General features: G+C 45.0%; 1 protein-coding gene across 1 annotated transcript in view; it reads left to right on the top strand.

Moving 5' to 3' along the window:
* The window catches only part of MTDH (metadherin), a 65,467-nt gene that overhangs the window by 24,801 nt on the left and 14,174 nt on the right, over positions 1-26,492 (top strand). Inside the window, exons 3-9 of the mRNA XM_038745639.1 lie at positions 9,126-9,210; positions 10,433-10,609; positions 13,810-13,872; positions 14,901-15,143; positions 17,640-17,729; positions 20,363-20,461; positions 25,746-25,870. Coding sequence (XP_038601567.1) covers positions 9,126-9,210; positions 10,433-10,609; positions 13,810-13,872; positions 14,901-15,143; positions 17,640-17,729; positions 20,363-20,461; positions 25,746-25,870 — 882 coding nt within the window. The remainder of the gene's footprint in view (positions 1-9,125; positions 9,211-10,432; positions 10,610-13,809; positions 13,873-14,900; positions 15,144-17,639; positions 17,730-20,362; positions 20,462-25,745; positions 25,871-26,492) is intronic.

Genomic DNA, 26,492 nt, shown 5'->3' with positions numbered 1-26,492 from the left:
CTGATTATCTTGTATCTACCCCAGCACTTAGAACAGTGCTTGGCACATAGTGCTTAACAAATACCATTATTATTTTTATTATAAAAATATAGAGGAAGGGTTCTTGTAGTGTTTTTACCTCGCCAGCCTTGTGGAAACTGTTTCATTGAACTGGATAATAATAATAATGGCATTTTATTAAGCGCTTACCATGAGCAAAGCACTGTTCTAAGAGCTGGGAGGTTACAAGGTGATCAGGTTGTCCCACGTGGGGCTTACAGTCTTAATCCCCATTTTACAGATGAGGTAACTGAGGCACAGAGACATTAAGTGACTTGCCCAAAGTCACACAGCTGACAGTTGCCGGAGCTGGGATTTGAACCCATGACCTCTGACTCCAAAGCCCAGGCCACGCAGTATTAGCAGCATGGCCTAGTGGATAGAGCACAGACCTGGGAGTAAGAGCCACGCTGCTTCTCTAGATATCTTCACCGCTCCCTTGAAACTTGAGCATAATTTGAATGTGATTGTCCCCATTATGTGCTTATTATAATAATAATAATAGCATTTGTTAATCGCTTACTATGTGCCAAGCGCTGAGATAGATACAAGGTTATCAGGTTGTCCCACATGGGGCTCACAGTCTTAATCCCCATTTTACAGATGAGGGAACTGAGGCAAAGAGAAGTTATGTGACTTGCCCAAAGTCGGGATTAGAACCCACTACCTCTGACTCCCGAACCCGTGGTCATTCCAATAAGCCACGCTGCTTATTTTATGCAGAGCACTGTACTAGGCACTTGGGAAAATGCAATTCAGTGGAGCTGGTATTCCGATCCTTGCCCACAAGGAGCTTACAGTTCTTACAGCTTAAAGGGGATACAGCCATTAAAAGATATTACAGATAGGGGAAGTAGTAGAGTACAAAGGCTTTGTATATAAGTGCTGTGGGGCTGGGGTGTTTAAGCGCTTTTGAGGTATACAGCCAAGTGCATCGGTAACACAAGTGGGGAGTGGAGACGAGGGTTATCTCTTGACATAAAATATACCACTTGGGTGTTGTCGACAAAACTAATGTCATCAGCTGACATTTTCAAGCCCAAAAAGCAGTTGGATTCGAAACTCAGTTTGGCCTTTTTTGGTTTTGGTACCGGGCTATCAGGTAGTCTCAGCAGCCGTCGAGCTTAGTTTCCTAATTCCTTGTTTGAATGGGAATCACTGCTGGTGATCTGCCAGAGACTGGTGAAAGCAGTCACAAAGTGCCCGATCCCAGCTTGAAGGTTTGCCACCCACCCGTTTACTTCTGGGCCTGGTTCATCTTGCATGCTAAGAGCCCTGTGGCTGAAGTACCACAGTAGTAAATAGCCCCTGACTTGCCATGTGTGGGTGGGGGTAATGACCAGTAGAATATAAGCATCTGGCTAGAAGGAAAAGTGAGAAGATGGGAGCAGATAGGGTTCTCTCTAACAGCAAGGAGACATCTCCTTCTAGGTCTGGTTCTGAATCCCAGGCCCCCCTCTCCTCTTGCATTATCCCCATTGCTCGTAATACCACCCCTCGTGCTGCACAGAGTCAATGAAGCTTAAAATAGATCTGCTTTGACCGCGTGAGCCTGCAGAATGAGCGGAAGCCATTCTGGGAGGGCCATAGATCATGTGGGACCTGTGGCTTTCTTGGCCTCTTGGGCATCCAGAGTTGGCATGAGCTGTTTTTGCAGTATAGGAGATAGGCCCTCTGGCTCTTTTGTCCCTGTGCTAAAGCAATTGACTCTCTGGCCCATTGTCTCCCCTACCAGTCCTGTGAAGCCTTGGTTTGACTGTCTCTGTTCTAACCTAGTATGTTTGGTTTTGTTCTCTGTCTCCCCCTTTTAGACTGTGAGCCCACTGTTGGGTAGGGGACTGTCTCTATATGTTGCCAATTTGTACTTCCCAAGCGCTTAGTACAGTGCTCTGCACATAGTAAGCGCTCAATAAATACGATTGATGATGATGATCATGAACCTGACTGTCCCAGCTCTCTGACATGTCCAAGACTGAACTCCTTGTCTTCCCTACCAAACCCTGCCCGCTCCCTGACTTTCCCATCACTGTTGACGGCACTACCATCCTTCACAAGCCCGCAACCTTGGTGTCATCCTTGACTCCGCTCTCTCATTCACCCCTCAATCCAAGCTGTCACCAAAACCTGCCGGTCTCAGCTCCGCAACATTGTCAAGATCCGCCCTTTCCTCTCCATCCAAACTGCTACCCTGCTCCTTCAAGCTCTCATCCTATCCCGTCTGGACTACTGCATCAGCCTCCTCTCCGATCTCCCATCCTCGTGTCTCTCCCCACTTCAATCCATACTTCATGCCGCTACCCGGATTGTCTTTGTCCAGAAACGCTCTGGGCATGTTACTCCCCTCCTCAAAAATCTCCAGTGGCTACCAATCAATCTGCGCATCAGGCAGAAACTCCTGAGTTTCTGCTGAGAGCCATGCTCTTTCCAGTAGGCCACGCTGCTTCTCTGATTGTGTTTGACAGAGAGACAGGGGATAAAATTTTTGGTCTGGGACTCTTGTTAGACTTTTTTCTAACCATTAATCCATGGGGCCTGGTGCTCAAAGCATCCCCCCACTCCTGTCAGAGAGGGAAAAAAAGATTCAATAGCTTGGAGCTATCCAGGAGAGAGCATGGCTCCAGCCCTGAAGCTATCAGTACTTGAAATTGAGCCAGAGGCTCCGGAAGGATTGAGGGTGGAGGAAGTAGAGAATCGAACCCGTTGACCTCTCAGGAGGTCGGGCTTCTCTGTTGTTAACGATCATGTTGAATACTGCTCTCCTGTGAGACTTTTATGGATGCCAGTCCTCTCTTGCGCGGTGAGCCAGTGTGTGTGGGCACGTGATCATGTGTTGTGAGGGCTTTAGCTGATCAAGAGTAGAATAGTAGAATGGAGAGTGGAGATACAGGTACCATTAGATTCCCAGCCGATTCTTCTGCTGGCTGCTAGCCATCCCTCTAGACTGTAAGGTTCTTGTAACTCCTCGCCCTCGGCTTCAAGGCTGTCCATCCCCTCGCCCCCTCCTACCTCACCTCCCTTCTCTCCTTCTCCAGCCCAGCCCGCACCCTCCGCTCCTCTGCTGCTAATCTCCTCACCGTGCGTCGTTCTCGCCTGTCCCACCATCAACCCCCAGCCCACATCATCCCCCTGGCCTGGAATGCCCTCCCTCCCCACATCCGCCAAGCTAGCTCTCTTCCTCCCTTGAAGGCCCTACTGAGAGCTCACCTCCTCCAGGAGGCCTTCCCACACTGAGCCCCCTCCTTCCTCTCCCCCTCCTCCCCCCTCCATCCCTCCCGCCTTACCTCCTTCCCTTCCCCACAGCACCTGTATATATGTATATATGTTTGTATGCATTTATTGCTCTATTTATTTATTTTACTTGTACGTATCCTATTTATTTTATTTTGTTAATATGTTTGGTTTTGTTCTCTGTCTCCCCCTTCTAGACTGTGAGCCCACTGTTGGGTAGGGACCGTCTGTATATGTTGCCAACTTGTACTTCCCAGGCGCTTAGTACAGTGCTCTGCACGCAGTAAGCACTCAATAAAAAAGATTGATTGACAGGGCTTTCTCACTTCCATTGGGTGGCTGCTCCTGCAGGTTGTCTGTATTTCCTCCCTCGAGGAGCCACGTCCCCTTCTGTGGCTTCCACTCCCATCTGGATGCCGGTAACTCAGTTACACCTCCCTCCCCAATGGCTCATCCAGTTGTAGATCCTGCATCTCCAGGTGCCTCCAGGTTATCTCCTCATGGATCCCTCAGATTTACAGATCAGTAATGGAACTGCTCACCCCACCCACGTAACCCACTTCTCTCAATTTTCCCATCTGTGCTGATATCACACCCCCCCTTTGTCATCAAAGCCCATAACCATGGTGTCATCCTGGATTCTCCCATGTTTCATATTTCACATTCAGCTTACTGCCAAATCCTACCAGTTTTTCCTGCCTGATAATCTCCCCGATCCACCCCTTCCTCTCCACCCCGGTTCAAGCCCTAGTCATAGTGTGGCTACATCATTGCATCAGCCTCCTTGCTGGTCTCCCTTCCTCCCGCCGTTTGCCCCTCCGATCCATACTCCTCACTGTCGCTTGGATCCTCATTTTGGAAGCTTGCTCGGCATACTTTGCTCCACTCCTCAACCCTCCACTGATTTTCCCAAAGTTCTCAACCAGTTCGCCACACTTTATTCACCTGCTGTCTGTCTTTATTACTCCCCAGCTCACTCTCTTTTCTCCCCTCAGGCTCACCTTCTAACTGTACCATGCTCTCTCTCCTCTCCTGTTTTCATCCCCTCACCCTTGACATTCTCCTGGCCTGGAATTCCCTCCCCATGCAAATCTGACAGACCCTCAGCACTCTCCACCTTCAGTATACTCCTAAAATCCCACTTGTAACAACAAACCTTCCGCAGTGAGTCCCCAGCACCGTAACTTGTACAAGCTCGCCAATAGTTCCTGGCACTTAATGGGTAGTTTCCCTACCCATCCTGGGCACTTTTTTTTTTTTAAATCGTATTTAAGCACTTACTATGTGCCGTTATCAGGCACTGTTCAAAGCGCTGGAGTAGCTACCAAGATAATCAAGTGGGACACCGGGGGCTCAGGGTCTGAATCCTCATTTTATAGATGAGACACAGAGGAAGGGTGCCCAGCAGACTTGCCCAGGGTCACACAGCAGACAACTGGCAGAGCCGGGATTAGAACTCGAGTGTTCCAGGCCTTTGTTCTTCTGCTTCACACATTTGTACATGTGCACTTCTAGAATATAGCACTTTGGTATTTATGTTGTTCATTTGCACATTCAATTACTTCCCTTCATTATTCATTGTAAATACTTTCACCTCTGTCTCCACCATGGAATTTAAGCCCCTTGTGGGCAGCGGATGTGTGTTACTCAATTTCAGTGTCCCAAGCATTACTGAGCCTCGCAACCAAGCAGGTACTCAATAAACACTATTAGTGCTACCCGCTCCCGTGTCAGGTAGCGAGGGGTTTGGTCATTGCCAATGCAGTCCATCTCCTGCAATCAATGTATTTTCCAGTAGATTATAATAATAATAATAATAATGATGGTATTTGTTAAGCGCTTACTATGTGCAAAGCACTGTTCTAAGCGCTGGGTTATAAGCTCCTTGAGGGAAGGGATCGTGTGTTCTAACTCCGTTATGTGGTACTCTTCCAAGTACTGTGTACTCCGCACACAGAAAGCACTCAGTAAAAACCATCAAGTAGGTGGGAGAAAATTAAGAGTTTGAGCTTGCTGCAGGGCCGATAGATTTTTCAGTACACTCTGTTCACCTACAGGGTTGAGCACAGCTGCAGGGAAGGGTTGGGAATTAAACATACTACTTATACTCCCGCCCCAGTTGCTCCTGCTTCTCAGTCACTTTATCTCTTGAGGGAAGTGGAAGTTAGAACCTCTGGAGCTAGAGGTGTAGGGCAGGGGTGTCGAACTCCATCAGTCGTCTCCCTCTCTCGTACATTTCAGTCCCTCCATCAATCAGTGGTAGTTATTGAGCTCCCATTATGCCCATTATACTAAGCGCTCGAGGGAGAACAGTACACAGAATTAGAAGACAAACTCCCTGCCCATTACAAGCTTGTAGTTTAGAGTTGGAGATAGACGGGTATCTAGATAATTTATAAGATATGATTTAAAGATGTACAATCGGTGTGGCGGTGGGGAGTTAGCCTGAATACTTCAATTTAGACTGTAAGCTCCTTGTAGGCAGGGAACCTGCCTCAACTCTGCATTGTACTTTCCCAAGCACGTAATACTGTGCCCTGCACAGAGTAAGTACTCAATAAATATGATTGATTGGTTATCTAGATTGATTGGTTATCGAGATGGCTGGCCACAAGAGATGTCTTGTCTAGGGCATAGTAAGAGTCTCTTTTAAAGTATTCATTCAGTTGTGCCGAGCTCCGGGAAAAATCCACAGGGAGAGTTAGATGTACTTCCTGGCCCTCTGGGGACTCACCATCTAAGGGATTGATGGCCCATTTGGATCATATTTGGAATACTGACTTCAAATCAGTCAATGAGTTCCCTAATCACCGGATGGATATGTTTTCTTTACTAACCCCAAGGCATATGCTGCGGCACATAATAATGATGGCATTCGTTAAGCGCTTACTATGTGCCAAGCACTGTTCTAAGCTCTGGGAGGATACAAGGTCATCGGGTTGTCCCACATGGGGCTCACAGGCTTAATCCCCATTTTACAGATGAGGTAACTGAGGCACGGAAAAGTTAAGTGACTTGCCCAAAGTCACACAGCTGACAAGTGGCAGAGTCAGGATTAGAACCCGAACCCACGACCTCTGACTCCCAAGCCCGTGCTCCTTCCACTGAGCCACGTTGCTTCTCTAATGTGACTTGACCTGTGCTGTGTTAGGTTTTCCGGTCCCTTAAAAAGTGTTTTATCCTGAACACATGGTAAAAATTTGATTCTATGGGAAAGGGAAATGTACTGAAAAAACCCTCCAGGCTACAAAGTTTTTGGTTTTTTGTCCTCTTTGAAACCTGCCTGACCCACCATCAGAACTTCAGTTAGTAAAATAAAAGTGTACGCTGCTTACCAGTTGGCTGGCATAAATTGTTCTGGGTGAATTGCTAGGGGCAAGACTGAGATAAGCTTATTTGTTTGATTTTAATAGTGTCAGTCCTTCTGAGAGCTCAAGTATTTCGTAACCGCACTCAAAAACCCAACTAATTCGAGCACTTCAAAACATAGTAACCTTGGAGAGTTGGCTTTCTCAACAGGAATCAGACAGCATTGCGGTTAGGGGGGTTAGAAAAGAGGAAAATGGAGTGCACGGAATTTGGTCGTTTTCCTTTCTAGAGAGATTCATTAGCTATAATGGGCTTCGGGTCTGAGGGAGCCTACCAGATCATCGGTGCCTTGTTCAGCTGGTGGCAGAAGTAAGATCTGCCAAGACCTTGTGTGTCGCAGAGGGCAGTCATTCAGAATGAACAGAGCCTTTTGTAAAGGAAAAGAGCTACTATTTAGAGTTTGCTTGCACCTCCTGCCTCTTTAGTCAGTGATGACATTTAATGTGGATCTGACTGATGTTATAACTGTCAAACTTGGACTACTCCTAAAGGAATTGTACAGGGGAAGGTAGAATTCAATTATGGGAAATTAAATGCATCTCCACTATAGTCATCTCCCAACTATTTGGCTATTTTTAGTTCCCCAGACTTGGGGAGAAACTTCTACTAGGCTTGAAAGAGGCTTAAGCAGAAAAGTCCTATTAATTGTTGTATGTATTATTCATTCATTCATTCAATCGTATTTATAGAGCACTTACTGTGTGCAGAGCACTGTAGTAAGCTCTTGGGAAGTACAAGTTGGCAACATAAGGTTTGTGGTAATATGTGCATAGGAAATTTGATTTTTTGCACTTTTTAAAAAATATTGTAAGACTACAAATCTCAAGTGTGGGCCTGCACTGACTGTTTAGCTTCGGGTTTGTTGTTTTTTATTTTACCTAAGCGCTCAATAAATACGATTGATTGATTGATTGATTGATTATTTGAATTTTTTTTTAATCTGAGGATTTCTCAGCCTGGAATAACTCAGGCTCCCCCTTGATTTTTTTCGAGGTGGGTGAAAATAGGTTATGAGAGTTCCAGTCTCATCAGGAAGTAATGGATAGGGTCTTGTCTGATTGGATTCTGACCTAGCAGGGCGAGTTTTGCTCATCAGGTTAACACCCTGGCCTCCAAAACAAGCCTGCCACCATCTCAACCTCACATTATTTTTAGACCCAGGGCCTTCACAGTTGGGCCAATCAATCATTGGTATTTTCATTGAGTGCCTACCGAGGGGGGAGCACATACTCTTTCGGAGAGTGCAGTAGTGATAAAAGATGAACCCTGCCTCCAATGGAGGAGACAGATAAAAATCTACAAATAGTGAGAGTGGCAGGAAGAACCAGGAGGTAATAATAGTGCAACCATGTCGTTGTCAGGGGGCAGTACTTGAATAAATGATAGGATTCACAAACAAATGTCCTTAAGGATGTAAGGGCGGAGGATGGGAACAAGATGCCTGTTGCTAAGAGTGGGCTGTTGGGTGGATCCAACTGGATGTTGGCAAATTGGAGGCAGCTTCCTGGAAGAGGTGGGATTTCAAGAGGGTTTTAAAAAAGGAGAGAGTGATGATCTGTTGATGATTCTAGACTGTGAGCCCGTTGTGTGGGGACCGTCTCTATATGTTGCTGATTTGTACTTCCTGAGCGCTTAGTATAGTGCTTTGCACACAGTAAACACTCAACAAATACGATTGGGTGAATGAATGAATCTGGTAAATTTGTGGGTTGGGGGCAGGGGCAGAGTTTTGGTCCAGGGCATTCAAAATGAGCCTTGAGTTTCTTTTGAGACTTTTGTTTACCAACCACTGTACAAGTAAAAAGACCAAAAAGAGAAATAGTAAGACCCTATCCATCCCCGCCTCTGACTGCCCTTCATTTCCACGCTTAAAGTTGAAGCAGGGTAGCTATTCAGTTGGTAGGCTTTGGGTAAAAGGGAGGGAAGCCAGAGAGAGCCCTGCTCTTACAAATTTGCCTGTCTGCTAAAAAGTAGAGGCAGTGGGCAAGGAAATTGAGAAAGGAGTCTGAAGATGTTTCCACTAGGAAAGTGCTATTCCCGCACTGGAAAAAAAAAATGCCTTTTCGGAGATTTGCTCCCTTGGGTTCTCTCCCCCGGAACACTTCAGTCTCTGCCTCCTGATGCACTGGGGTCTGCAAAACCCTTGGTTTCCCGACCCACCTCCTAATTTTCAGAGTCTGCATGGCTGCGTAGCCTAAATACCCCAACCCTGACTTTCCGTTGTTGCAATTCAGGATGATTTAGAATTTGCAGACCAGAAGGGAGAGGAATGTGTGCCAACACAAGGGGCTAGAGGGTGGTTGAAGATAGAGATTGGACTATTCTGTGAAAAGCTCAAGGCTAATTGTTCATTCAACCAAGAAACTGTCTCCGAAGTTGGTCATTTATAGAGTGGTGGCACACTGCACTCTCCCAGACCTCACCCGTGAAAGACTTTACGCCAAGTGACAGTGCCCTGGGAGTAAGTGAAGGTTTTCTTTTATTTTCAGTTGAAGAAAAACAAGAAGAAATCCAAGGCGGATGTGAAAGTAGCTCAGGACGGTTCGCGCCACGATGGAAAGGAAGTTGATGAAGGTACTTGGGCAGGGGTTGGGATTGCAGCAACTTTTGTCACAGTGTATTGCATAAAAGTCATCAGCGGCTCAAAAGCACCGTCTCAGTTTCCACTTATAACAGCGACTTTTCCAGTTGGCCTCAGAAAGAATCAAGCTATTGGTGGCAGCCCTAAGGCATACAAGATAATACTGTTTGGTGTCTTGAGTGGATACTGTTGTGTTAACACTGAATGTGATTTCGTTTGGACGGAATCGTGCTCAGTTTGTATTCTGTTTGGGGCCCCTTTTGATAGCCTCCCTTGTTTCACAGATTTCAGAGGATGGATCTACAGCATCATAAACACGAAAGGAACTGTGAAAGGAATAAACATTGAGAGCATGTAACCTCCCCAGCGCTTAGAACAGTGCTTTGCACATAGTAAGCGCTTAATAAATGCTATTATTATTATTATTATCTTTCCATAGTGCTTTTAATGATATGGCTTATTACTTTTGATGTGTCGTCGTTCCACGTCCCCCCCCCCCCCCCGACCCCCGCTCTTCATTTAGAAGGCTGAGTGCACATTTCTAAACAGCCCTATTTTAATTAAGTGGGTCACACTCTGAGTTAGGCATCAACCCCTTTTTAGTCGCAGGAGACCCTGGCAAGACTCCAGGGAAGTGCACGAAGAATGCATCCGTTTCAGAGGGACCACTCTCGGCTGCCCCTCTTCCGTGGTTTTGGATTTCTGCCATTGCCCGTTCCACTTTTCCATCCCCAGGATCACTGGTCTAGGAAGCTTTACTCCCTAAGGTGCCCATCCCCTCTGAGCAGAAGTACAGTTGGTCAGAGAAGAGAGGCAGGGTCCCGCCAGCGGCTGCGCAAAAAGAAAACGGTAGCCTAAGGACAAGCAGCAATCAGCTGGATAAGATGCCAGGGTGCCAGGCAGAATAGCGCAGCAAGTCGTAGTCTGGCAGGAGTGCCAGGTGTCATAGATGCCATCCTCCGTGTCTCGGAGTTCACTAAGAGTACTAGAGCAGGAGATAGTGGGTACAATTGATGCGCCACCATGACCGCCCGAAGTGGAGATTACGGTTACATGAAAAAGTGGGTGGAATTCTTACATTTGATTCCTATTTTTGTGGTAGAATCGCTTCAATTTTTGCCGCAGTGAAATTTACCAGGCTACCTGTGTTCCGGTTTTTCAGCGCCCAGTTTTCCATGTAACTGAACGACATCTCTCTTTCTGGTGTTACGTTAGGAGCCTGGGAAACTAAAATCAGTAACAAAGAGAAAAGACAGCAGCGAAAGCGGGACAAGGGCTTTCCTGATACGGGTTCTCCAGATTCAAGTCTTCCTGGGACCGAAAGCGCCGTCTCAGTTTCCACTGAGCAACTTATAACAGCAACTTTTCCAGTTGGCTCCAGAAAGAATAAAGGTATATTGGTGGCGAGAGTGATGCATAAGAGATAATACCGTCCAGAGTCCCTAGTGGGTTCTACTCCTTGCCTCTGTTAGAGACTGAAAGTGATTGAGTTTGGACAGAAGCGCGCTCAGTTTGTGTTCCGTTGACCTGAACTAGCCCTGGTTCAGAAAACTGGCTGTCAACCTAATTGAAGTTGAAATGATTAACTTTCTGCTGTAGTACAGTCAGCGAATTTTGCTTAATTCAGATAGCTGTGCCACTTTAAATGTAGCAGAAATTCATCTCTGACATTTTTGTAGACTTCTCAATTAACCTAATTGTTCCTTTCCTCTAAGATCCCGAAACTAGCATTTTCAGGTGATTTTGGACCTAGAAACATTCGGGCCATTGTCTACACTCATTAGAAACCTCGGACTCCCAGGGAATTTGAGAGTACCGCAATCATACCATGGGAATGGGCTGACTCCATAGGGCTCGTAACCATCATATTACTGTCATTTTCACTCCGGGCCAGATCACCGGCTTTGTGAAGAGCAAATTGTGCCTGACAAACTTGACTTCCTTACATGCTGCTGGCAGGTCCCGTAGGTAGGGGAGAAGCAATAAATGGTCGTTATTTTTGAAATAGTGGAACTTGATTGCAACTCCCATTCAGTGATTCGGTAAAGGTTCTATTTTCCTAGCTCATCAGAGACCTAAGCCCTTGGGTGGGCATAGTACAGTGGAATCAGGCATAGTCTCTGCCCTGTGTGGGGCTCACAGTCTAGGGGGAGGAGGGACTGAGTATTTTATTCCCATTATACAGTTGAGGAAGCTGAGGCACAGAGAAGTGAAGTGACTTGTCCAGGGTCTCACAGCAGGCAGGGAGCTGAGTCGGGATGAGAACCGAGGTGTCCTGACTCCCAGTCAGTCCTGGGCCTTATCAACTAGCCTCACTGTTTCTCTGATTGTGGCCATGGCAGCAGCGGGTCCTGCCACTCCCATGCGGGAGCTGCTCCCATGAGACTGGGAATCAGAAGGCCTCAGACTTCGAGAACCACCTACCTGCTGTGGGAGACATTGGGCAAGTCACTTCACTTCTCTGCCTTGCTTTCCTCATCTGTAAAATAGAGTTAAATTACTTCCTCTCTCACCCTCCCTTTCTTCCTTGTAGCCCAAGATGGGTTAAGGGATATATCCAGCCTGATTATATTGGAACTGCGCCAGGGTTTAGCATGGAGCCTGGCTCACAGTGAGCGTTTAATACATACCGTCATTTTTGCTGAGTTGTACTGTTCAAGCTCTTAGTATAGTGTTCTGCGCACGGTCAGTGGTCAATAAATACAATTGAATGTATGAATCTGTCCTGAGTGATTTAGTCAGAAATCTCCCTAGAGACCAGATGATAATAATATAAATGATGATGGCATTTATTAAGCGCTTACTATGTGCAAATCACTGTTCTAAGCGCTGGGGAGGTTACAGGGTGATCAGGTTGTCCCACGGAGGGCTCATAGTCTTCACCCCCATTTTACAGATGAGGTAACTGAGGCACAGAGAAGTGAAGTGACTCGCCCAAAGTCACACAGCTGACAATTGGTTGATCCGGGATTTGAACCTATGTGACCTCTGACTCCAAAGCCTGTGCTCTTTCTACTGAGCCACGCTTCTTCTCAATGATCTTCCAAGATGATCTTTCAAGATGATCTTCCAAGATGATCTTCCAAGGTCCCTTCTGGCTCAACAGTTCTCAGCATCCAGTGATCTGGATGTTCCAGTATGCTTTCTCTACCCTTTACTGCTAAAACCTTCCCCCATCACTCACCTTGATGGCTCTGCTTGTCGAGGGAAATTGTTTCTCTCATAACTCTTGGCGGGGGGGCATCTGGTGGAGCCTACGCATTAGCAATCCCCAAATTCGACTCTCCGAGTTTTCTCTTTCGAATGGTAACGCAATTAGAAAATTCACTTCCTGAGCCGATTTTACAAGTGCAGATGTTTTTCGCCTTTTGTCAGTCAGCTGTCATTTGTCAGTCAATTAAATTGTTTAAAATGGAAAGGGTAAACTCTAAGGTCAAATTGCAGAGAATAGGCACACTTACATTTCTTGGCTGAATGCCCATTTTTCTCCCCGGAATAAAATTTAGCTAGGAGATGGCTGTGCAAAGGCTTGCGGTAATCTGACGGTGATAGAAATAAGAACAGAAGTATTGGTCTAAAATCTCTAATGCTAGAGGGTCCCCGCGCCCTGGTGGAGTAAGGCCTGAGAGGGGTGATTTATCCCCCTGAGGCAGCAGGGTGATTCAGGGTCTCTCTCTGACACCAGAGATCTCAGGCTTTGGGGATGGAGGTCTGAGGCCAGGCCCACTCACCTGTCTGAAAACTGCCCCTCGTAGCTGCAGGGAAAACAGAGTTAACTGTTTGACCTTTAACCTTCTATGGGAAAATTGGGCTGATTTTTATTTTTGAAACCCAGTGCAGGTAATCAACCCCTGGGAGGGACTGTGGGGTGTTTTGAACTGAAATGCCTGTAATAATCTTCAGAGAAGCAACAAGTCCTGGTGGAAATAACACGGGCCTGGGAATCAGAGGACATGGGTTCTAATCCTGGCCCCTCCTCTTTTATCCGGTGTGTGACAGGGGGCAAGCCACTTCACTTCTCTGTGCCTCAGCTCCCTCATCAGCAGAATGGGGGTTCAGTACCTGTTCTCCCTCCTACATATACTCTGAACCCCCAGTGGGACCTGATTACATTACATAGATCCCCTTTCTAGACTGTGAGCCCGCTGTTGGGTAGGGACCGTCTCTATATGTTGCAAACTTGTACTTCCAAAGCGCTTAGTACAGTGCTTTGCACACAGTAAGCGCTCAATAAATACGATTGAATGAATGAATGAATTGTATCTGCCCCAGCACTCATTGCAGTCCTTGGCACGTAGTAAGTGTTTAACAAATACCACAATGATGTTCACTGTTATTTAGACTGTTATTGCTACTTTTTGAAAGTTGGATAGTTGTTTGTGTTTTTTTCCTCCCCTGTGGGTGCTGTCTTTCCCATTTTAGATTGTGAGCTCCGTTAGGGCAGGTACCAGGCCTATATTGCGTTTCCAAGTTGAGTGCTTGCAAGTTGAAGTATGCTTCAGTCATTGTGGTGATGATGGCCATTTCCTCAGTGAACCTGGAATGCATAATGACCTGTTAGGTGAAATATAAATGTCTTCTGTTTCGCCTAGGTGAACCTCTTCTAAATACTCCCAACTATAAGCCTGGAAAAGGTGATTCTACACTTCAACAGGGTAAGAGGATGACAGAACAGTTTTAGTTTCTTGGAAATCTTTTTAATGTTTAAAGAGCTTTCTTTACTATAAGTATTTCTGGATTGACGATAGGCTACTTCAACCAGCCATGTTAAATTCTAGGCTATCAGGTGGGTCAAGGGGTGAGGGAAGAATATTGTGTAGGTTTTGCCCTTCCCCATTGCAAGATAAAGACTGAAATAATCAACAGCCACAGTGTTGGCCCCACATCCTGAACCTTTTAGGAAACCTCGGAGCTGGGTATTTGAGAGAGAGGACATCTCCAGACGGGTCTTTGGTCTCCCCCTTTTAGACTGTGAGCCCACTGTTGGGTAGGGACTGTCTCTATATGTTGCCAACTTGTACTTCCCAAGCACTTAGTACAGTGCTGTGCACACAGTAAGCGCTCAATAAATATGATTGATTGATTGATTAATGATATGCAGCATGCATGAGACGATCAGAGAAGATAAATGCACGCTAGCTTAAAGTTCTCTTGCTTTTAAATATCAAAGACCAGGTGAGAGTCCTGAATGCTTCATTACGCGTGCTTTTCCCTCCTGAAAGGGAACCACCAGCTGATTATGAAGCCAAGATTGCCAACCGCAGTCCAGTCACGAGAATTCCGGGCTTGTCATATTCCTGCAGGGGGGCTATGGGTAAAACCATCATTTTACTGGCTGGTGAATAATCACGAGCATAGGAACTTTCATACTAAAAGCAGCCAGGGTCTGGTATTTATCTGGAACTGTCCCCTAGGCTGACGCTTATTCTTGCAAACTGAAATTACAACTCATTCAGTTGTATTTATTGAGCACTTACCATATGCAAAGCACTGTGCCAAGCGCTAGGGAGACTACAGTACAACAGACACATTTCCTGCTCCCAGTCTAGGAGAATACCATCTCCAAGACTCTTTTTATAGAGTTATTTAAAGGACTAGCTAATAATCATAGAACTCAATACCAAAGTGTATGTAATATTCTGGGTTTTGTTTTAATCTTATTCTTCATTTTACATTTTTACAGGATTGAATGAAAACCCTACCGTAAATGGAGGAGGCTGGAATGAAAAGTCTGTAAAACTCTCCGCACAGATTAGTGCAGGTGAGGAGAAGTGGACCTCTGTGTCACCTGCGTCATCTGGCAAGAGGAAGAATGAGCCACCCGTTTGGAACCAGGATACTGGTGATACTGGTGCAAATGGAAAAGACTGGTGTGTGTCCTTAGTGGGAAGGACCTGGAGTGATCGCACAATATTCCCTGGCATCGGTAAGAATTTTTAAGTGAGGATGCTAATGCATTTCATTTACATTACTTTTATTTAAAAAAATTTAAAGCTAGAAATTAGGGGGAAAATCCACAGGTAGCAGCGTCAGTATTATTACGGATGAGAGCAAGTGCTACGGTCTCTCCAGGCTGTAAGCTTGTTTCGGGCGGGAAATGTGTCCACCAACTCTCTTGTACTCCCCCAGGAGCTGCACAAAGTAAATAGTATCGATTGGACTGCAGAATGGAAAGTCCAAGGGAGGTCCTCTGCCCTGAGTATTCCCCGACACTTCCCTATTCATTGATCAGTAAATCAATCAGTGGTATTTATGAGTGCTTCCTGTGTGCAGAGTGCTCTACCGAGTGCTTGGGAGAGTTCAGTACACTAGAGTTGGTAAACACGATCCCTCCCTTCAAGGAGCCACAGTGTAGTGGAAGATCTCCTGCCTCCTTTTCAAAATCCACCCCCTCCAGCTGCACCTCCAACCCCATCCCTTGGCACCTTATCAAAACACCTTCTCCCTTCTCTGACCACCATCTTTAACTGCATTCTCCAGTAGCTTCTTTCCCAAATTCCCCACAGTCTGTCACCATAATCCCATGTGTTCAACTTTCCCAGCATCGCTAAAACCCACCCTCTCCTCTCTTTCCACGTTGATGCAGACACTTACACTATCCCACCTTGATTACTGTGTCCCTGTTTCCCGTCTCCCCCCACTCCAGTCTATACTTCACTCTGCTTTCCAGATCGTTTTTCTATTTTTAAAAAAAAAACAGTCCATGCAATCTTTCCCCACTTCTCCAGAACCTCCAGTGGTTGCCCATCCACCTCTGCATCAAACAGAATCTCCTTACCATTGGCTTTAAAGCACTCAACCACCTTGCCCAATCCTCCCTTACCTCTTTGATTTTCTCCTACAACCCAGCCCACCCACTTCACTGTCCAATGCCAACCTTCTCACTGTAGCTTGATCTCGTCTGTCTCTCTGCTGTGCCTTCGCCCACGTATATCTGGCGAACTGTCACTCTTCCCATCTTCAAAGCCTTATCAAAAGCACATCTCCAAGAGGCCTTCCCTGATCTAAGCCCTCATTTCCCCTTCTGCACTGCCCTTGCATTTAGATTTATGCTCTTCATTCACCCCACCCTCAGCCTCACCACAGTTATGTATATGCCATAAAGCATTCATTTATAGTAATGTCTGTTTCCTTTTCTAGACAGCTTGCGAACAGGTAATGTGTCTACCAACTCTGTTACATTGCACTTTCCCAAGTGCCTAGTGCAGTGCTGTGCATATAGTAAGCGCTCAGCAAATATAACTGATTTTGACACAGACATTAAAATAAATTACAGGTCATCCTGTCGGCCGCACGTAGGGCGCGTATGCATATATGTCTAATCCATTTATGTGCTTTTGTCCTTTTTATCGAACAGCTCCACTTTTAATTTTGTTCCTGTGTCTACCAGTTTTTTTCCAATTAGATGGTAAATTCCTCAAGGGCAGGAACATCTCTTTTTATTTTATGTTCCCAAGCACTTAATACTCATTGAATAGTAAGCTCGTTGTGGGCGGGTAATGTGTCGGTATCAACTTTGTATTGTACCCTCCCAAGTGCCTAATATAGTGATCTGCACACAGTAAGTGTGCAGTAAATTCCATCGACTGACTGTAGTAGCTCAGTACATAAAGATACCAGTGATGATCAATATCATTCTTTTTTTCATGGTATTTAAGTGCTTGCTACATGCTAAGCACTGGGGTAGATGCAAATTAATCAGATTGGACCTAATCCATGTCCCACATGGGGCCCACAGGCTTAATCCCCATTTTACAGATCTGGTAACTGAGGCACAGAGAAGGTAAGTAACTTGCCTGGATTCACACAGCAGACAAGGGGCGGAGCAAGATTAGAACTCAAGTCCTCTGACTCCCAAGCCCGTACTCTTTCCACTAGGCCTCGCTGCTTTCCAAGTATGCTCGTGATCTCAAAGTCCCGGTTGAGAAGCTGTGTTCTTCCCTTCTCTCAAAAGTGTACGGTGCCTGTTAACATGGATGTTTCTCAAAACTGGGGACTGTTTCAGGAACAAAATGAAGCCAGGAGAATTGATAAATGAAATTAGGAGTATCTCCAATTACTATGTATAAAAAAAACAGTCCGGCACCATTATTTTATCATTGTTTTGAAATCTGTTACTCATATGCTCCAGGAAGGCCTGGAGAATTTGTTGAAAGCAAAAATGAGCTAAACTAAGATGGATTTTCCAGTAAGACTGTATGGTTAGAGGGGAAAGGAGACCGTATTTCAGGAGGAGGGGCCTACCAATTTGTCAAAGCACTAAACGAAGATTTAAAGACTGTATAAAAATATTTCTGGAATAAGTGCTTATGATCTGTTACGCCCTGCTTTCATTCAACTTTTAAAATGTGTTCACATCTGGTTTTAGTTTTTGACTGTAATACTGCAAGGTGAAGACTGAATGTGAACTTTATTTTACCAGCTGCTTGGTCTGGTGTGGATAGAAGGATGAACACATCTGAACAGAATTCTGCTTCTTTTACATCTCTTGGACTTAACCCTGCAGTTTCTGGTATGGAAAAAAAAAATGAAGTGCTTTACGGGAAACAGAGGGTGAAGATTAACTACATTGAAGCTTAATTCTGGTTTTCCTTTTCAATTGCATGTATTGTAATGGGTCATAATGAATATTTTGTATTGGGACCGAAGTTCAGAGAGCCCCGAGGGAATCCAGTTTTGTTCCACAGTTCTTCCAGTAGAGTATGACCGAGTCCCGCGGTTACCAGTTTGTTAGGGTCTGGAACTTGGTGGCTGGACTCTGAGACAGATGGATCCCTGACTCCAACGAGGCCGGTTTGTTTCCCTCGCCTAGTCGAGGAATATCATCTACTGCTTGGCTCACCCCAAGTGAGAAGCAGTGTGACCTAGTGGGTAGAGCACAGAGCTGGAAGTAAGAAGAACCTAGGTTCTGAACCCGGCTCCGCTACTTTCAGGTTTTTATGCCTTAGTTACATCGTCTGTAAAATAGGCTTTCAGACTCGGAGCCCCATGTGGAACGTGGATTGGGTCCAGCCTGATTAACTCATACAGTGGAAAGAGCATGGGATTTGGAGTCAGAGGTCATGGGTTCAAATAATAATAATAATAATGGCATTTATTAAGCACTTACTATGTGCAAAGCACTGTTCTAAGCGCTGGGGAGGCTACAAGGTGATTAGGTTGTCCCACGGGGGGCTCACAGTCTTCATCCCCATTTTACAGATGAGGGAACTGAGGCACAGAGAAGTGAAGTGACTTGCCCAGAGTCACACAGCTGACAATTGGCAGAGCTGGGATTCGAACCCATGACCTCTGACTCCAAAGCCCGTGCTCTTTCCGTTGAGCCACGCTGCTTCTCAAATCCTGGCCAACTGTCAGCTGTGTGACTTTGGGCAAGTTACTTGACTTCTCTGTGCCTTTTACCTCATCGGTAAAATGGAGATTAAAACTGTGAGCCCCCCGTGGGACAACCCGGTCACCTCGTAACCTCCCCAGCGCTTAGAACAGTGCTTTGCACATAATAAATCACTTAACAAATACCATCATCATTATTATTATTTACCCCCAGCAGTTAGTATAGTGCCTGGCCCATTGTAAGTGCTTCACAATTACCATATTTTAAGAAAAGTGTCACCACAGTTAGTGGAAGTGGAGTATTTGATCAAGGCGCATGTTGTGCCTTTAGGTATGCACGGGCTCGGAACCACAAGGAGCCTGGAATTCTGCTCCCCTGGCTACGGCATCCTGCTGATTTGTTTCTTCTGCGTTCTCAATCCTTGGACTTTATCCTGTTGTGTCTTTATTGTGTCCTCACTCCGAATATCTGTCGCCAGTCTCTTCTCCCCACTTATATTCTTAGATCGTGAGCTCCCCCAATAAGGGGAGCTAATTCCGAGTCTGAAGCCAAGTCTAATTCCCTCCTATATATTCTTTCTCAGCACTTAGTACAGTCCTTGACACATAGCAGTTGATAAATACTATTACTGTTACAGCTGTTTGGCCTCTGTGCTGTAGTGGGGATGAAAGCACGTGCTGTGTTCTAATCCTGCTGCCCGTAAGGTAGCAGTTATTTAAAATTGGAAAGCTAGTGGTGATAGTGAAGTTCCCTTCCCAGGATGTCTTTAGGAATAGGGTTGACAATTGATTGGGGCTTGCACAGTCTTGTTTATGCAGGGAAGTGCATCAGTTCAATCTGGAAGTTATAGGGGGACCGTTTGCAGTAAGCACATGGAAAATTCTGGGTGTTTGGGCTGGGTTGGCAGGGAATGTATTAGATGATGGGTGGGCAAAAAAAAAATTAATAAATTAATACCTTATTGGCTGCAAACTGCTCTCCTTAGAGTTGATGCAAGTTCTGTGTTTTATCCCCAGTAGTGCGGGTAGCTACAGTTGACCCTCCGCTTGTGAATTTTGGCCGCTTATTCTGCTTTACCTGCTGATATACCATAAAAGGGAGAGGGGGATTAAAATTATGGCTAGTGAAGATTGTAATAGGAGAACAATATCTTTGAAACTTTTTTAACTGTATTTAGTGATCCCCAAAGTTTTCAGCCATAGGAAGCTGTGCCTGTCTCAGTCCTGTGAATCTAAAACTGCATCGAGAGAACAAGGAGTCTCAAAAATGTTGCTCAAAAGCTGGAAGTCCATTTGTATATGCACACTCGTGGCTTAGTGGAAAGAACCCGGGCTTGGGAGTCAGGGGTCGTGGGTTCAAATCCTGGCTCCGCCACTTGTCAACTGTGTGACTTTGGGCAAGTCACTTAACTTCTGTGGGCCTTAGTTACCTCATCTTTAAAATGGGGATTAAGACTGTGAGCTCCATGCGGGACAACCTGATTACCTTGCATCAACCCCAGGGCTTAGAACAGTGCTTGGCACATAGTACGCACTTAACAAGTACTATTATTATTGTGAATTGGCATTTTGGAATGCATACGCTTTTATCATCAGCATAAAAAAGGAATTCCTTCCAAGGAAGTTATTTTGTTGTTTGAAGTTTCTGTCTCCAGTCTATCTCTTTGGCTTTGTACTCTTCCTATGTATTTACCCATCTCTCTTTACATAAGAGAATATTGGCCAATTAAATGACAGTGGAAGAATTGTGAGATATCATTGAAGTTGTTCGATCACCCCTTCTAATCCTGTCTCTCCGTTTTTCCTTTTAAGGGTCTTCCGGGGAACCAGTGTCCCAGCCCACCGCTTCGGATTTTCAGTGGGACTTAAGCCGTAATCAGCCCCACGTTGACGACGAGTGGTCTGGGTTAAGTACGTCCTCTTTTGAAGTTTTTGCTCACTCTTTTCCTCTTGAACAGCCTGAACATTTTGCATTGCCTTATCGAATATCCTTTTTCCATATCTTTACACTAGAACTACAGTTACGCAGTTAAAGCTTCGTACCTGTGGAGGTAAAACTAAAATCACCTATAATTGAATGAATTGAAATCACCTGTAATATCAGGGCCCGCTAAGTTCTTTTTGAATGTGTGCGGTGCAGTAGCGTGGAAAATATTGTCAGTTGTGGATCCGGGATAGATGGCCTTTGTGTCTGAGTTGGTAAAATTTGAAAACAGAGCATTGAAGAATATTAAAACCAGCTCTAGTCCTGATCCAGGTGTGGGAGGAGCGCCATTCAATTTGGATTTTGATATGTGATTATTTCTTTTTTTTAAATGGGGTAAAAGAGATATATCTACTCCAGTGTTTGTCACACGGTATAAGCACGTGAATAATATACCTACATCATAACCATAGTTTGATCCAAAATAAGAATAAATTGAACCAGTAATAGTCTATACATTTTTCAGAAATTTTTTCTGACAGTATTGCATCAGAATAATTCCTGTCCAAATATAAATATGGCAATCTTTCAAAATCAGCCTCAATGAATAGTATTATTGAGTACTTATGGTCCAAAGGGCTCTCTGCTGAGCGCTTTGGAAAATAGAGTAAAGTTGATAGGTGTGATCTTTCAATCTAGTGGAGAAGACAGACATAAAAAGACTTTACAGTTACAAGCTTCATATGGAGAGACAGGAGACAAAAGAGAAAAGCCCGCTGTTGGGTAGGGACCGTCTCTATATGTTGCCAACTTGTACTTCCCAAGCGCTTAGTACAGTGCTCTGCACACAGTATGCGCTCAATAAATACGATTGAATGAATGAATACATTACAAACACTAAAGACAGCGTCACAAGTGACCATCATTTTTTTTGTGTAATGTGGCCTGCATCAGTCCATTCTGCCAACTTGTGCTCCCATGAACTTCACCACCAATTATGTCTTCTTCAAATACAGAAGACAAATATATATTAATATGTAATCTAAAATATGTACGTCAGGGCTGTGGGGTTGGGGTGGGATGAATCTCAAATTCATTCATTCAATTGTATTTATTGAGCGCTTACTGTGTGCAGAGCACTGTACTGAGCACTTGGGAAGTACAAGTTGGCAACATAGAGAGATGGTCCCTACCCAACAGTGGGCTCACAGTCTAGAAGGGGGAGACAGAGAACAAAACAGAACATATTAACAAAATAAAATAAATAGAATAAATGTGTACAAATAAAATAGAGTAGTAAATACGTATAAACATATGTACATATATACAAGTGCTGTGGGAGGGGAAGGCGGGGAGGAGGGGGAGAGGAAGGAGGGGGCTCAATCAAGAAGGCCTCCTGGAGGAGGTGAGCTCTCAGTAATAAATAATAAATTAATTAATAAATACCATTTTAAAAAGCCGCTTAACTTCTCTGTGCCTCAGTTTCCTCATCTGAAAAGTAAGGCACGCAATCCCTTGCTCTCCCCTCCTACTTAAACTATGAGCCCCATGTGGGACAGGGTCTGTGTCAGATCTGATCAATGAACTGTATTTATCAAATGCTTACTGTGTGCAGGACACTGCTCTGCATTTACCCCAGTGCTTAGGACAGCGCTTGGTGCATAGTACGTGCTTAACGAATCCCATAGTATTATTATTCCTCGTTATTGGAAGGTTCAAGTACCTCAAGTCCACCTTCTGGAAGGCACATATTTTCTAATAACCAATATATTACTCTATTAGAACCTTTACCCTATGGCCATTTATTAACAATAATAATGATAAAAAATAATAATACTTGTGATATCTGTTAAGCGCTTACTATGTACCAAGGACTCGACTAAGTGCTGGGGTGGACACAAGCAATTCCAGCTGGACACAGTCCCTTGTCCCACATGGGGCTCACAGTCTCAAATCCCCATTTTACAGAGGAGGTAACTGAGGCCCACAGAAGGGAAGCACCTTGCCCAAAGTCTTACAGCAGACAAGTGGCGGAGCCGGGATTAGAACCCAAGACCTTTTCGGTTCTCAAATGTCCAAAGGTCACAGATCGGAGTGCCTAGACGATGCCAAAGGAAAAGTGAGTGAGAGAAAAGAGAATTTACTCAGGAAAGGCCTCTTGGAGGGGATGTGACCATAATAATCCCTCGAAGGTTGGGAGAGTGGTGTTTTGGTGAATATGGAGCCGGGGGATGAGGGGAAATGGGTCGGCGGTGAGATAGACGAAATCGGGGCACAGTGAGGAAGCTGGCGCTTGACGAGTGGAGTTTGCAGTCCCGCAGGAAATGATAATAATGATGGTATTTATTAAGCGCTTACTATGTGCCAAGCACTGTTCTGAGCACTGAGGGAGATGCAAGGTGATCAGGTTGTCCCACGTGGGGCTCACAGTCTTAATCCCCGTTTTACAGATGAGATAATTGAGGCACAGAGAAGTTAGTTGCCCAAAGTCACCAGCTGACAAGAGGCAGAGCTGGGATTAGAACCCACGACCTCTGACTCCCAAGCCCGGGCTCTTTCCACTAAGCCACGCTGCTTCTCTCAGTGAAGATCAGTGAAGGTGAGGTAGGATGGGGTGAGAGGATCGAGGGCCTCTGCACCAGCCAGGTAGAAGAAATAGTCGTTAAATTATTCTTTGTTGTCTTTATTTCAGATTGGTGATAGTGGTTTTAACAAGTGACAAATCTTTGTGTTATCTCTCCTGGATTATATGTAAGCATATTCCTGAAGTTTAATGAGAAAGGAGGGAGCCATTCTGTGTAATAGGGTTTGTATTACTCTAGTTAAAACTCGAGTAGCATCAGTTTGATATTCAGCGCTTAGAACAGTGCTTGGCACATAGTAAGCGTTTAACAAATGCCATCATTATTATGTATATTGTACAAGTTTTTTCGGATTACACTATCTGGTTTTGCCTTCATGCCAATACATAATGAATTTAAGCATGAAAACTGATTGTTGACATCTAGTGGATTGACATGCATTTTTGTGTTGCTTAAGTGCTTACTGTGTGCCAAGCCATTTTTTTGTACCACATGGGTAGATTATAAAATGATCAGCTCAGACTCAGTCCGTGTCCCATTCAGTGATCACCTAAGGGGGAGGGAAAGACGGGACTATAATTCTCATTTTACTATTGAGGAAAACTCAGGCACAGAGAAGTTCAGTGACTTATTGCCCAAGGTCACCCAGCGTCATCATCAATGGTATTCATTGAGTGCTTACCGTGTGCAGGGCACTTTGCTGAGCACTTGGGAGAGTATAATATTACAAGCATTCCCTGCCCACAACAAGTTTTCAGTCTACAGGGGAAGACAGACATTAATACAAATAATCCTACCTGATGAACTTGAATCTACTCCATTTTTATTTATTTGTCTCCCTAATTCTATCGTTATTAACTCTTTTGTCATATTACACTCTCCCAAGAGCTTAGTACAGTGCTCTGCACAAGCGGCAGAGCCGGGATTAGAGCCCAGTTTCCAGGCCCATGCTCTTTCCACTAGGCCAAGTTGCTTCACGTGCTGCTCTGTGGGTGTTTCATTAAAAACAAAACTTGTTGCCGCTCCCATCTGATTTTTGTCCTCTGGGTAAGGTGGGAAGTGACAGGACTGGCTGGTTATGTTGTAGCTAGGAAAAAGATAGATTCTTGAATGGGGAATATCCCTGGCACCAAGCAGTTGAGTGAGTAATGTCCAGGTCAAGTCCTAAGAGAGCTCTTGAAAACCAGGGTTCCTTTCATGCCCATTATCCACTAGACATAAAACGGGCCTTTTGTCAGCAACAAAGAACTTGCTCCTATGTGAACAGGGCAGTTTAGTGTGACCGTTTTTCTCCTTATACCGAACTACAGTTGGAGTGTTACGTAACAGACCACAACAGTGCTAACTTGTCCCCCAATTCATTTTTCATTATTTTCGTAAAAGTGCTCCTTTTTGAAGTTATTCAGAGACCTTAACGCAAGTCTTTCCCTGATTTTCATGTCCGATCTTCTGCGGAACTATGTTCTGTTATGATTTTCAGAGCGATTGTTATTTCATTCATTCAGTCGTATTTATTGAGCTCTTACTGTGTGCAGAGCACTGTACTAAGCACTTGGGAAGTACACGTACAAGTTAACTGAATTCAAAGTACATGTGGATGACACTTTTAGCAGTAGCCTAGTGTAACAGTGACAAAATCTGAAGGATCTCTGCAGCTGGTCAGCTTCTAAGTAGAAGTCGGTGCGGTAAAGTATTTGTCATGTTATAGCCTTTCCCATAGGTAATAATAATAATAATAATGATGGCATTTGTTAAGTGCTTACTATGTGCAAAGCACTGTTCTAAACACTGGAAGCATATCACCACCCTCTCCCTGGCCGGTGTCTTCACTGAGTGGTACACACCCTTTTTGGTGGACCCTCGCCCCAGCTTGGAAAAGATTTTCTTTATTTTTTTTATCAATTTATATTAATGTCTGACTTCCCCTCCGGACTGTAAGGTCGTTGTGGGCAGGGGAGTGTGTCTGTTTATTGTTGTATCATACTCTCGCACACAGTAAGCACTCAGTAAATGCGACAGACCGACTGACTTTATTTATCACTAGCCTCAAACCCAAGGCTAGGTTCTCGCCCTCAGCAACCACCCCGAACCAGAGCAGACACAGCTCACAGAGTGCATTGTTGTATTGTACATTTTCCTTCCCTGCTTACTCTCCTCTTCCCACTCCCTTACTTAGCTCATGTCCTCCCCATATCTCCCCAAAACACACTGTCTCTCTCTCTCTTCAATCATTCATTCAACCACATTTAGTAAGTGCTTACTGTGTGCAGAGCACTTGGGAAAGTACAATGCAGCAATAAAGAGGACAGTCCCTGCCCACAATGAGCTCACAGTTTAGATGGGGGTAGACAGACATCAATGCAAATAAAATGACAGACAAATATGTAAGTGCCGTGGGGCTGGGAGAGGGGAGAAGAGTAAAAGGAGCAAGTCCAGGTGACACGGAAGGACATGGGAGATGAGGAAAATATAATGTGTGAGGAAGGCCTCTTGGAGGAGATTAGGAGACATCTGATCATTCTTTGGCTGATACCTCAGGTTCCACAAAGCTTGGTTTGCCCGGTCCCTGGCGGTTTAAAATACATTCTCCGTGTAGAGTGAATTGCAACCTGTCTTTCTGAAAACTGATTTTTTTTATTTTAACTGCTTTCTACCATGTGGACCTTCATTGTGCTACTTCAATTCCTAGATGGACTTACGTCAGCCGACCCCAGTTCCGATTGGAATGCCCCTGCAGAAGAATGGGGCAACTGGGTAGATGAGGAAAAGGCTTTGCATAGGAAAGCACAGGAGCCAGTCCCCAAAGTTCAGAAAGTGAGTAAACTTGCTGGTGTGTTTTTTGTCCCTTTAACAAACTAAACATTTCAAATCTCTGCCCCTCCGGTGACAGAAAGGATCCACCTCTTCCTAGCCCCAGTGAAAACCCAAGAAGCTGCAAGGGCCTCTTTTCTCCTTCAGTCATGGTCCTTTTGTCACTCTGTGGCTCCAGGGGTAGGGTTAAGGGGGCTACTACAGTTTCCTACCGTGCCCAACAAAGTTTGGGGGCCTTGGTGGTGCCCACCCCAGAGGGATGATGGCCTAAATCAGAAAGGATTAGGCCTGGACTTGGAAACAGTGTGCCCTCTGATCGTGTGGCTTGGCCAGAATTACATGTTGACCTTAGTACTTGCGAAGGTATAAAAAGTGGAAATCTGCTTTCTACCAACCTCTCCTTTGCTATGGCCTCCTTGGTGTCCACCTAAACTAAAGGAAGAGAAAGCGCAGGGGGAAGTTTCCAGAAGCAGTTCTTAACTGCACCTTCCCTTCCCATATAATAATAATAATAATGGTATTTATTAAGTGCTTACTATGTGCAAAGCACTGTTCTAAGCGCTGAGGTAGATACAAGGTCATCAGGTTGTCCCACGTGGAACTCACAGTCTTAGTCCCCATTTTA

Source organism: Tachyglossus aculeatus, chromosome 4 (genome assembly GCF_015852505.1).
Source record: "Tachyglossus aculeatus isolate mTacAcu1 chromosome 4, mTacAcu1.pri, whole genome shotgun sequence".
Classification (NCBI taxonomy): Eukaryota; Metazoa; Chordata; class Mammalia; order Monotremata; family Tachyglossidae; genus Tachyglossus; species Tachyglossus aculeatus.
The sequence above is the reverse complement of the archived record's forward strand: the minus strand, read 5'-3'. Positions and strand labels throughout refer to the sequence as shown.